The sequence below is a fragment of the Stegostoma tigrinum genome, chromosome 11 (assembly GCF_030684315.1).
Source record: "Stegostoma tigrinum isolate sSteTig4 chromosome 11, sSteTig4.hap1, whole genome shotgun sequence".
Classification (NCBI taxonomy): domain Eukaryota; kingdom Metazoa; phylum Chordata; class Chondrichthyes; order Orectolobiformes; family Stegostomatidae; genus Stegostoma; species Stegostoma tigrinum.
In genome coordinates, this window is record NC_081364.1 from 65,774,372 (window position 1) to 65,787,753 (window position 13,382).

General features: G+C 42.5%; 1 protein-coding gene across 1 annotated transcript in view; it reads right to left on the minus strand.

The window, feature by feature from the left end:
* The window catches only part of LOC125460234 (E3 ubiquitin-protein ligase RNF123), a 334,824-nt gene that overhangs the window by 211,655 nt on the left and 109,787 nt on the right, over positions 1–13,382 (minus strand). Inside the window, exons 22-23 of the mRNA XM_048547433.2 lie at positions 9,559–9,659; positions 4,418–4,610 (exon numbers count right to left, since the gene is read on the minus strand). Of these exons, the coding sequence (XP_048403390.1) occupies positions 4,418–4,610; positions 9,559–9,659 (294 nt within the window). The remainder of the gene's footprint in view (positions 1–4,417; positions 4,611–9,558; positions 9,660–13,382) is intronic.

The following is a 13,382-nucleotide window of genomic DNA, read 5'->3' on the forward strand; positions in this document are numbered from 1 at the left end:
TGAAAATCTCGCTCCAAAGAATGGTGGAGGCAGGACTATTGCATATATTAAGGCAGAGGTAGAATAATCCCCTTACTAGCCAAGAATCTAAGATAGATGGGAATGTGCAATCGAGACCACGATCAGATATGATAAGTTATTAATGAATAGTTGAGCAGTCTATTGAAGGTGAATGATCATTAGACATAGGAGCTGAAGTAGACAATTTGGTCCATCAGGTACACTCCATCATTCAATGAGAGTGTAGCTGATTGTTAATTCTCAACTCCACTGTCTTGCCTTTTCTCTCATAACCTAATTCCCTTACGGATTAAAAATCTTCCAATCTCAGCCTTGACATCTCTCTGCGGTAAAGAACTTCGCAAAGTCACTACCCTTTGAAATAAGAAATTCCCACTCATCTTGTCTTAAATCAGAGACCCCTTCCTGTGAGAGTATGCCATCAGGTTCTAGATTCTCTCCCGACGAGAAACCACCTCTCTGCCTCTATTCTGCCAAGACCCGTAAGAATCTTATGTTTCAATAAGCCTAGGCTTACTTATAATTCATAGGTCTGTATTGTCAAAGCACAAGGAAAAGCTGATATTAATAACAAATTGGGCCACATTAGCTCAATAGTGGTGCACCGCTTAACCCCAAGTTGACTGGCGTAAAATAATAAGATTAACTTTCAAGCGGCCTCATTAGGGGCATTTAAGTGGCTATTGGATAGGCATGTGGACGATGGTATAAGTTAGAGATGGAGATTAGATAGACCTTAGGTTCAGGGGAAATGTTTGGCACAACATCGTGGGCCAAAGGGCCTGTACTACACTGTACTGTTCTATATAGTCTATGTACATTATTCAGTGCAATGAAGGTTTCCTCTAAGTGTTAAACAATTGCTGGTTACCACATTAACTTGAGGCGGTCAGGCACTAGGTGAATCAGAGGGTGCACATCTTTTTTTCCACCTTTGCAAGTGTCAGAAGTCACATGATGCGAGGTCATAGTGCAGCAGGTTTATTTGAAATCATGAGCTTTTGGGGCGCTGCTCCTTCTTCAGGGACTTCACCTGACAAAAGAGCAGCAGTCTGAAAGCTTGTAATTTCAAATAAACCTGTTGGACAATAATCTGGTGTTGCGTGCCGTCTAACTTTGTCCACCTCAGACCAAACTGGCACCTCTACATCGTGGCTACCATCGACACCAGTAACTGTTTCAGTCACACCGCATTTGTGGACAGTTTCATGCTGGAGATATCTCCATGCTCTTACCTTTGCTGGTCCTGTGCCAGCTATGCTATATATGCTATGTTATACTCCCAACAGACTGATCATTAATCACTTTTGGCAAATCCTGCTGCATGAAGAAACACCTTTCACAATTTCACCTGGGTTCATGCATCATTTGAGTCTCTGGCTACTGAAGGACAGTGTGTGTTCACTTCCTGGAGAACTGCATGCCAGGAAAAGTGCTAAGCACCATTCACAATTCTTCAGTAACTGAAGTTGTCTGTACCTGCATTCAGCATCACTTGGCAACAATCAAGCTTGAGTACGAAAAATGGCAAATGCCTGGCAATGAACACTTCCAACGAGAGAGAACCTGAACACCTTCCCTTGACAGTCAACGGCAATACCATCACCTCTGAATTCCCCACCATCTACCTTTGTAAGTTCATAACATATAGAGGCAGAATTAGACTATTCGGCCCATCAAACTCTGCTCCACCATTCGATCATGGCTGATTTCTCCTCACCCCCCATCTTCTTGCCTTCTGCCTACTCCTCTTCAACCCACTACCAACTAAAACACTGTCTAACTCCTCCTTAAATTTACTCACTGTCCCAGTATCCATCGCATTTTGGGATAGCGAATTCTACAGATTCACAACCCTTTGAGAGAAGCAATTTCTCCTCAACTCTGTTTTAAATTTGCTACCCCTTATCCTAAGACTATGACCCTCATCCCAGACTGCCCCACAAAAGGAAGCATCTGCTCCACGTCTATTTTATCTATAACTTTTATCATCTTGAACACGACAATTTGATCTCTCCTTATTCTTCTAAATTCCATACAGTGTGGGCCTAAACTGTTCAATCTGTCTTCATACAACAAACCCCTCATCTCTGGGATGAATCTAGTGAACATTCTCTCAACTCCCTCCAATGCCACTACATCTTTCCTCAAATAAAGGGGCCAAAACCGTGCACAATACTCCAAGTGCAGTTTCACCAATGCCTTGTATAGTTACAATACTTCCTTACCCTTATATTCTATTCCTTTAGCTACAAAAGCCAATTATCTGCTGTACCTCCATGCTAATTTTCTATGACTCATGAATGAGAACACCCAGATCCCTCTGCATGGAGCACCCCGAAGTCTCTCCCAATTTAGACAATAGTCGCCTTCACATTTTTCCGACCAAAATGCAGGACCTCACACTTAGCAACTTCAACTCCATCTGCTACATTTTTTCCTACTCTCCTAAAGTATCTGTATCCATTTGTAAGGTTATTATTTCCACACTGCTATTTACAGTCCCGTCTATTTTTGTGTCGTCTGCCAAGTTGGCTACAGAGCCTTCTAACCCTGTATCTAAGTGGGTAATGTAGATTGCAAATAGCTGGGGACCAAACACTTTGGCACCTCACTAGTTACTTCTTGCCATCTAGAAAAAAAACACTTATCCCAACTCTCTGATAATAAAATGTGAGGCTGGATGAACACAGCAGGCCGAGCAGCATCTCAGGAGCACAAAAGCTGACGCTTCGGGCCTAGACCCTCCACCAGAGGGGGTCTAGGCCCGAAGCGTCAGCTTTTGTGCTCCTGAGATGCTGCTTGGCCTGCTGTGTTCATCCAGCCTCACATTTTATTATCTTGGAATTCTCCAGCATCTGCAGTTCCCATTATCCCAACTCTGTCTTCTTTCCATTAGCCAGTCACCTATCCAAGCTAATACATTACCCCTAATCCCATATGATCCAACTTTGTGATTTACCCTTTTGTACTATTGTCCCCCATCATGAAGACCTGATTTAACATCTCTGCCATTTCAGGGTTCCCCACTATTAACTCTCCAGTTTCATCTTCCAAGGGACTAACATTCACCAAAACAACTCTCTTCCCTTTTATTTACCTATAGAAGCTTTTGTTATCCTTTTTGATATTTTGTGCTAGTTTTCTCTTGTAACTTGCCTTAGCTCTTTTAATTAACTTTTTAGTATCCCAATCCTCCTGCCTGCCACTTGCCTCTGCAATATGGTGTACCTTAGTCTTGACTTTATATTGTCCTTGACCTTCTATTTCAGTCATGCATGTTTTTTAGCTCCCTTACTATCTTTGTTCCTCATTGGGATACAATGTATTCGTGGGGAATTGAGTAGCTCCTTAAACAACTGCCATTGCTTATCAACTGCCAAATCTATCCTTGTGACTTTGTAATTTCTTTTGTTTAATTCCAGAACACTATAATGGGACTGCACTTTCTCACACACAAACTGAGTTTTGAATTCTATCATACAATGGTCACTACTGCCTAGAAGATCCTAAACTTTGATGTCATCAATTAATTTCCCCTCATTACACAATACTAGAGCCAGCCTCCTGGGGGTATTATCATCATAGCTACAAAAGCAGGATGGAAGTTGGATTCTGCAGTGAGTAACTCATCTCATGTTTTCTCAAAGCTTGTACGTCATCTAAAAGCACAAGTCACACCTTCCCCTTTTGTTCTTTACTCCTCTATATCTCCATACTTGTGTTTTTACCACACAACTCACACAAGCCCCTTCCCCAACAACAGTCCATCTTACTGCCTCTGTAACTGCTTTCAAACTGTAAAACATCGGAACCACGTGCAATTCAGGCTATTCAGCTCTTGAACCCTGCTCCTCCTTCCAATGTGATGATGGTTGATACTCTATCTAAATGCCATATTCCCACTTGTTACCCATACCCCTAGATGCCTTTAGTTTATAATAATTTATTAATCTCATCCTGAATATATTCAGTGCTTTGGCTTCCACTGCCTTCTTGGGTGGCAAATTTTACAAAGTTTATTACCCTTTGAGTGAAGGGATCTTTCCTCAACTCAAAGTTAAATAGTCTACCCTGTATCAGAAGACTGTGTCTACTTGTTCTATACTCTCCAAGCAAGGAAAACATCCGCCTTACATATAGTCTGTTCAGCCCAGTTTGAATCTTATACATTTTCATTCAGACCTACTCTCATTCTTCTAAACTCTAGTGAATACAAGCCTATTCGCACCAATTCCTCCTCAAAAGGCAGTCCTGGCAACCCCGGTATCAGCTTAGTGAACTTCCACTGCATACTCTCAAGTTACCTTTTCTTTGACAAGGAAATCAAAATTATAAAATCTTCTTGCAATGATGGCCAAACCTCAAATTGAGCATCTACTGGCTGGATACTTACTGTCCTCCTCTGTCCTCTGCTCCACACTCAGAGTACGAACCTTCACCTTTTCGACTGAGGTCAAGGATCGACGGGGATTCATCAAACTCACAGCTGCCGTGCTTAAGAACCTATTGGCTCGACCCAGCGTTGGTGAACTTAACCAGCTCGGCCTGGCAAGACTTCCTGCACCTGCAGCAGCACCACTTGGCCTCTGCCAGATTGAGGACATATGCAAACAGGAGAGCAGAAATCAACAGTCAGAGTGTGTCATAAAACTGATCAGAGTTACACATCAAACCAGACATGTGTGGGTTCCTCTGCCCTTGTACATATTTTGACAGCTCATCCTGCAATTTTTGAACTGCTTTCTTTGATTTCCACTGTCCCTGTTAGCTTGTACCATTTGTAACTTTGAAAAATTGGCATTGTTTTTAGAATTCAAAGCTCCAACGTGAATGTGAAACAGCAGTGGCCTTAAAACTGAGCTCAGATCACTCCACTCCATTCTGCTTAAAGTCTTCGGCATGTTTGTTCTTTATACCCTGAATCCCCACAGAGCTACTTTCCTACAGACGATCTGCAAATTCACTCTAAGTAAATTCCGATACTTTATAGAAATTGGAACTAGACTCATGTTACTAGCCGGAAAGTTGACATTTTGGATCGGACCCTTCTTCAGAGATGGGGAGGGGGAAGGGAGCTCAAGAATAAATAGAATGAGGAGGGATGGGGCCAGGGAAGGTAGGTGGGATGGTGAATAGATCCAGGTAAGGAGTGGTGGGAATTGGTCAATGGGATGACTGGGGTGGGTAGGTGGGAGAGAAGATGTATGGGTTGTTTTGGGTCAAGGAGGCAGGAGGGAAGATGATTGGGGCTGGGGGAAGGTAGATAGGGTGGTGATAGGTTGAATACATGTAGGGAGCAGTGGGGATTAGTCGGCGGCAAAGGTAGGGTGGATAAGTGGGGAAGAAGATAGACACGTTGTGCCAGGTCAAGCAGGTAGAGATGAGAGTAAAGTTTGAACATGGGATAAGGCTAGGGGTGAGGAGGCTGTAAAACTGGTGAATCTCATGTTTAGGCCATAGGGCTGCAGGCTCCCGAGGCGGGATATGAGACACTGCTCGTCTAGTTTGCATGTGGCGTCATTGGGGCAGTGGAGAGAGTCCAGAATGGACATATCACCCAGGGAGTGGGAGGGGGAAGTTAAAATGGTTCACAACCGGAAGGTGGTGTTGTTTGTCACACTGGGTGAAGATGGTCCGTGAAACAGTCTCCACATCTGCGCTTGGTCTCACCGATGTAGAAGAGGGCGCCTTGGGAGCAACGGATTTAGTAGACCAGGTTGGAGGATGTATAGGTGAACCCCCATCTGATATGGACAGTTTGTCTTGGGCTCTGTATGGAGACAAGGGGGGGAAGGTTTGGGGCAGGTGTAGCACTTCCTGCGGTTGCAGGGAAAGATGCTGGGGTGGTGGGGCGAGCGGGGAGTGTGGAGTGGACGAGGGAATCACAATGAGCGGTCCCTACAAAAAGGCAGACAGGGCAGAGGAGGGAAATATCTCTTTGCTCGTGGTATTGGATTGTAGGTGGCAGAAGTGGTGGAGAATGATACATTGGTTGAGGAAGTTGGTGGGATGGTATGTGAGGACTAGGGGTTTTTGTCTTTCTTATTTTAGGGGATGGGGTTTGAGGACAGAAGTGCGAGAAATGCGGTAGAGAGCATTTTTGATCACTGGAGGGGGGAAATTGTGGTCCTTGAAACAGGAGGGCATCTGGGATGTTCGGGGCTGGAACACTGTATCTTGGGAGCAGATATGGTGGAGAGGTAGGAATCAGGAATAAGGGACTGTATCCTCGCAGGAGTGTGGGCAAGAGGTGTTGTTGTTCAGGTAGTCATGGGAGTCAGTGGGTTTGAAATAGATATCGGTGTTGAGGCAGTTACCAGAAACGGAGACGGAGAGGTCCAGGAAGGGGAGGAAGATGGTCCAGGCGAACTTGAGATTGCGAAGGAAGGTATTAGTAAAGTTGATTAACTATTCAAGCTCCTCTTGGAAGCATGAGGCAATGCCAGTACAGTCATCAATGTAGCAATGGGAGATAGTGCAGTTTAGCAGCAGAAGAGGCGCCGTTCCACGTATCCTACAAAGAGGCAGGCACAGCTTGGGCCCATGCGGATGCCCATGGCCATCTCCTTAGTCTGTAGGAAGTGGAAGGAGTTAAAGGTGAAGTTTTTAAGGGTAAGGACAAGTTCAGTTAAGCTGACAAGGATGTCGGTGAAGGAGAACTAGTTGGGCCAGCAAAACAGGAAGTAGCAGAGGGCTTTGAGGCCATCTGCATGGGGGATGCAAGTGTATAGGGACTGGATGTCCATAGTGAAGGCAACGTTTTGGGGGCCAGGGAATTGGAAGTCTTGGAGGAAGTGGAGGGCATGGGTGGTGTCCCGTACGTAAGTGGGGAGTTCCTGGGCTGATTTCCACTGTCCCTGTTAGCTTGTACAATTTGTAACTTTGAAAAATTGGTACTGGCATTGGGGGAAAATACAGACTCAAGCTAAGTGGAGATGAGTTCAGACGAGCAACATCTCATATTCCATCTTGAGAGCCTACAGCCTGATGGCCTTAACATAGAATTCACTAGTTTTAAAATCTCCCCATCCCTGGCCTCATCCCATGTCCAAACCTACCCCCATGCCGGCATCCTTGACCTGACACACGTCTATCTTCTTCCCCAACAATCCACCTTGCCCCTCCCACTGACCAATCTCCACTACCCACTACCTACATCCAACATAACATCACCCCAGCCGCATCCATTCTCCCTCCCGCCGTGTTGACCCGACATAACCTGTCCAACTTGTCTCCCATCTGTCCACCCCACCCAACCCACTGACCAATCCGCACCACTCCCTACCTGAATCCACCTATCACCATCCCACCTACCTTGCCCTGGCCCAACCCCTCCTCTCCATTTATTTCCCGGCTCCCTTGCCCCTCACCATTTCTTAAGAAGGGTCCTGGCCCGAAATGTCAAATTTCCTGCTCCTCTGATGTTGCCTGGCCTGCAGTGTTCCTCCAGCTCCAAACTGTATTATCTCTGACTCCAGCATCTGCAGTTCTTGCTACCTCGTAATGTTAATAACTGTCTCTGTTTAATCATTTTTCAAGAGTAAATGCATCACATCTGCTCATTTCCAATCAGCTGTATCCTGTTTCGACAGTTCCCCGTATGCAATGATTCCTTCATTATGATCATTAGCGCATCACAAAGCTTCTCCCTGCACTACTTCATTACTGAGATTAAAACCGTCTGTAACTGGAACACCACTTGTTTTGAGCCCTTCAGGTCCATTTTTTACCTTACATGCATAAAAGGAAGGGAAGATGGTGGCATAAAGGTAACTTCAATGATCTGGCAATCCAAAAGCCTACGTTCAAGCTCATAAATATGGAATATAACTATCATTGATTGTTCTAAAAACCCCATCCACCTCACTAATGTACTTTGTGAAAGGAAAGCTGTCAACCTTACCTTGTGCAGCCTACATTTGACTCCAGACTCTTGACAATTAGGTTGACTCTTAACTGCCCACTGAAATGGTCGAGCAAACCACTCAGTTGCAGGGTAATTTGAGATGGACAACAATTGCTGGCCTTGCTAGCAATGCATACATTCCAAGAAAGAGTGAAGGGAAAACAAAATCCATCAATTCTGTCATGGTTAGGCATGTCATTCATTGCCTTCCTTAGTAAGTACTTTAAAGAAGCAGTCAGATTATTTACTGCAGTATGCTCAATCTTGACATTGAAACCTTTATGTACTTTCTACAGTTTAACTTCTTTGACTGCTTTGTTACTATTATAGGACAATTATGCCTTGTAGAAGCATTAACATTCCTTTGCTAGATATCTTTCATCCCCTTTGATCATTCTTTAATGTATATTGTGCCTTGAGGCTGTATGTATCCCAGTGAACCCCTTATCGTTTCTCCTTGCAGCTCACTTAAAAGTTATTTTTTTCCGACATCATATTGCCAGTAATTTGTTACTGCATTTAAATTCACATTTGTTTAGCCTGTGCTTGCCTTCTTTATTCCTGGTATGGATTTCTCCTACAAGGTTAGCATGACACATTCAAAGCTGTTCTATCCATCCTCTAATTGACATGATGTTGAATATCTAATATATTTACACTAGATGCCCTCTCTTTCTCTGAAGTTAGTTTGGACTCCTGGATCTTGACACATCTGATCCAATTAATTTCATAGTTCTGTGACTGAATCCCTCAGGGCTGTTATAACTTCCATGTCATGTTTCACAAGTCAACATTAATTAGCAGCTAGGGTTGAGTGCTGTCGTGAGAGATTTTCTTGGTATGCTGGATCATGAAAATATTATTTAAGATCCACTGCTTGCACAGTGGATTAACAAAATAGGATGATATTCCTGCTCAAAGAGTGCTCCTGGGGTAGCAGATAAACATAGTGCAGTACTTGGGTTTTCCTGCTGCATCAGTGTTTCTGGGTTAAAACAATGTTAGGCTTGTTTGAAGCACTGATACTGGTGCTTCACCATTATCACTGCATTTGTTTTTTTTTGCTCTGGGCACCGTTAAAATCCGTTCTACTTACTCCTCCTCAAGAGCACAAAAAGCACCATTTTCCAGCTCCTTTTATTTCCAAGGATGTGTAATATCAGGCTCGAAATGTTAACTCTGTTTCTCTTTCCACTGATGCTGTCAGACCTGCTGAGTTTCTCCAGCATTTTCTATTTTTATTTCTCGAATGGACCTGTTGGGCCAATTGGCCTTTTTTTGTGCTGTAAATACTATAACAGAGGGTACTTTTATGCTCTGATAGTGTAGATTCCACAAATAAAGATTAATGGGAAGCTATTTGCACTTTATGCAGTTTCAGTTGCTACACACAATGTAATTACAAAGCATTTGCAATATGTTGTGGTGCTAAGAGAATAATGTATCAATGTCTGACCAAGAGTTACACTCTTGATTTGAAGATCTGAAGTCTGCATCTTAAAACACGTACACACCCTTCACACAATCCTCAGAGTACTCTAGGCTAGCATTAGTTTCATCCACTCCTGGGACCTAACAAGTTAAACAATCTAAACTTAGTCAGAAAAAGTTCTGCTGTGGTTTTGTACCTGCTGAGTTACACTCTCATCATCCTCATCCAAGTCGTCCATTGAAATGGCAGAGATCTCTGCAGGGTCAATGATGATATTCGCTTTGGATGCAAGATCATCTATGAAAAATACAAAAGAGTAAAGAACCGTCTTTATTTTCTCATATACCCATGTCCTAATATAAACCTAGACCGCATTATTGTCAGGCTTTGTCTCAGAACATGATCCTTAAAACTTCCTATATACATGTACCAAAAGCAGCTTATTTTGTCCAGTTGGAAAACATACATCTAAATGCTGATGGTGAATTATTTCTGAAGTAACAGTGAGGAACAATTACCTAGAACAAAGCTAATTAGTTGTCAGTTTTATTCCCACAGCATACCATAAAACTGATCAAATACCGGCAAATGTTCTTCACTTGCCATTTCTTTCCCTTCGATGAATCACACAGCTAAAATAACAACAAAAAAGTGTGTAATAATTAAGGGATTGGGAAAAAAATAAATTCTCTCACTATCTTCAAAAGGCTGGTTACTTAATTTCGTTAAAACCAAAAGGGCATTTTCCATCCATGTTTAAGAAAGTCCATGGTTTAATTCAATAATTTCACTTGTTTGGACTTTATCCAAAATTATTTTTTTCTTTAACAGTTTCTCCAAACGAAAAATCTCTTGTGTATTTATGGTAGTGATGTTTTTACTTTCTACTTGGGCTGGATTAATAAACCTGTTTTAAGATTTAAACTTGTATTGCTCTAAATCACTTGCTAGAAAACATATGGATGGGAGTCCTAGTCACCTTAGGAAGTGAAAAACTAATGCACCACAAAACTATTGTATACAGTCTAAACAGGTCAATTTATCAAAAGATAAAACATTCTAACAAAAGACATAATTGGATATATCAGTTGAATCAGACCACAAGGCAATTAACACATATTGTGTGGTTTGTCTGTAGCAGTTTTTCTGGAGAAATAGATCCTGACAGTAAACTACTGGATAAGAGTAAAATAAAAACAGAAGGTAGAGTTGCCATAATCCAAGAGGACCACACAGCTGCTCCCTTGGTTGTGGGAGATGGCTGGTAGTGGCTTAACCTGAGGGTCACCACTCCTCAGATGAAGGGAGAGGTTGAGGACAGCCCTTTACGGTGCCCCCAGCTGGTGCAGAAATTGACCCCACGTGACTGGAGATGAATAGCATTTGTATGTGGCGTATTAGGTATTGGTTTTGCAGAAAGCTAAAAAGGAACTGGAAGCCATTCGGCTGTTCTAGCCCTTTCCACCATCCAATGAGAATATGGCTCTCTGCAACCCGATACAATGTACCTACCGTGGCCCCATATTCCTCGATATCTTACTGAGCTATAAACCTAGCATAAACGATATTTCCCCGAAGACAGCTCCAACTTTTCAACGCCATTTTATGTAGAAGTGCTTTCTAATTTCACCGCTGGAATATTTAGCTCTAACTTTTAGGCTGTTTCTTCTAGTCCTGGGCTCCCCAGTCAGCCATTAATATCTTGAAAGCTTTAATCACACCACCCCTTAATGTCCTAAATTAAAAAGGTTACAACCCTCTTCTGTGTAATCTCGCATTCTGGTGAATCTATGCTGCATTGCATCTGGGGTTAAAGGTTCTAATGTTTGTAACAGGGCAGTAGTTTTGCTGAAGGAGACAAACATTTGATTGCAGAACAGTGATATATTTATAGTGCTGATTTTGGACACTGTTTGAACTAAATTCTTCAGCCAAATGTGAAATCCATTAATGGACACTTGACAATGAGGAACTCAGCTGCAAATAAATTGTCTCAGACAACACACAAAGAATTTAATGAATATTATTAATATCCATGTGAAGTCGGGGCATAAATTCATTATCTTCTGTGTTGAAGTAAATAACTGATGCAAGAAGAGGTTATGGCTAAGGGAAGAGTACACAAGCAAATAACTGCATCATAGACAAATACTGCAACTTCACATATTTCACTCCATTTTCACATATTATAGGGAGAGGGGCAGTGGTAAAAGGCCGATACATCTTCTTACCATCAACCAAAGCTTCTCCAGCATTACGTTGTATCCAGAATTCCCCATCCCCAAAATCATTCCAGTGAATCTCCTCTGCACCCTCTCAAGGACTTGCGTATCCCTCCTATCACATGGCAGTCCGAACTGTGCGCAATACACCAATTGTGGTCTATCAGTGCTTTATGAAGATTCAGCACAATGTCCCTGCTTTAGGAGTCAATTGACTTGTGACGCCCAAGATTCCATATGGTTTGCTAACTGCTCCCTCAATATGTCCTGTCTCCTTCAAATATTGAAGCACACGAAGCTTCAAGTCCTTCTGTCCTTATGCACTCTTTAAAGTACACTTAATATTTAGTATATTGTATTAGCTGCTCACAATGCAGTTGCCTTCACATTGGGTAGAGCGAATAAAGATTAAGCAGCTTTTTTTAAAAGAAGAACACCTATGTTCAGTCTCCAAGTGTGACCCTTAGGTTCTGGTTGCCTGACATTTTTATTCTCTGCTTCATTCCCATTTTGACCTTGCTGTCCTCACTGCTGCAGAAAAGCTCAATGTAAGTTTGGAGGACACTTCCTTATCTTTCGTCTGGCGCACTTTACAGTCTTTTTGAAGTCTACACTGAATCCAATAATTTCAGAACTGCATTTCTGTTATTTTTAGATAGTAACTATTAGTAATATCTCTGCTTTTCCCACTTACACCTCTTCCAGATCCTCTGATTCTTGTCCCATCACATCATCTTTTGCTTCACATCACCATTCCCTTTTGTCATTTAATCCTCCTGTCCTCTAATTTATTGAAGACCGTCCCTTACGCTTTATCCTCCCCTCACCCCTTTCCCTTCCTCCTTATTTGAATAAAACCCATTACATTCCTAACCTTGTTCAGTTCTGACAAGTTATCATGACCAGAAACATGAATTCGTTTTCTCTTTCTCCACACACATGCTTCCAGACCTTCTCAGAATTTCCAGTATTTATTTCTTGATTCTGAAATAAAACAATGCCGTTCGGGATCAGTGGCTAAATTTAATTTCGGACACCCAAACTATTAACCAGAATCATTGCCTGTGTGAAGCCAAATTAGTTTTGTGAAAGTGAAGTGAGAGCTAATACCTTACTGTGAAAAATTACATCAGATATTCATGCTTCAACCATACTAGGCCCTTTCAAAACATGTTACCAGAGACTGTCCATATGTCGGCTACTCCTACCTGACTCTTCTCAATATCCCTGAATGAAACTTTGCCTGTTGAGCTATGCATTTCAGCATGACCACTACCAACATTGTTCTGGCCCAGCCTAAGGAGGCAAATGTTATACATTCCACAGGACAGAATTTCCACTGGGAACAAAGACCTCAGGGGAGGGATGGAACGGGGATAATAAATGATACTTCAATTATGATAAATAAAGAACCATGGTAAATATGGTAAATAAGGAAGCCAGGTATCCTCTCAGCTGCAGGCAGATATAATCTGCAAGGTAGTTAAAGGAGGCGATGGCCTAGTGGTATTATCAGTGGACTGTTAATCCAGAGACATAGATAACATTGTGGCACCCAGGTTCGAATCTCGCCACAGCAGATGGTGGGAATTGAATTCAATAAATATCAGGAATTAACAATCTAATGACGATCATGAATCCATTGTCAATTGTTGGAAAAACCCACCCGGTTCACAAATGTCCTTTTGGGAAGGAAACTTCCATCCTTACCTGGTCTGGCCTACATGTCTCACCAGGCCCACAGCACAGCTCTACACCCACAATTAGGGATGGGCAATAAATGCTGCCTAGCCAGCAA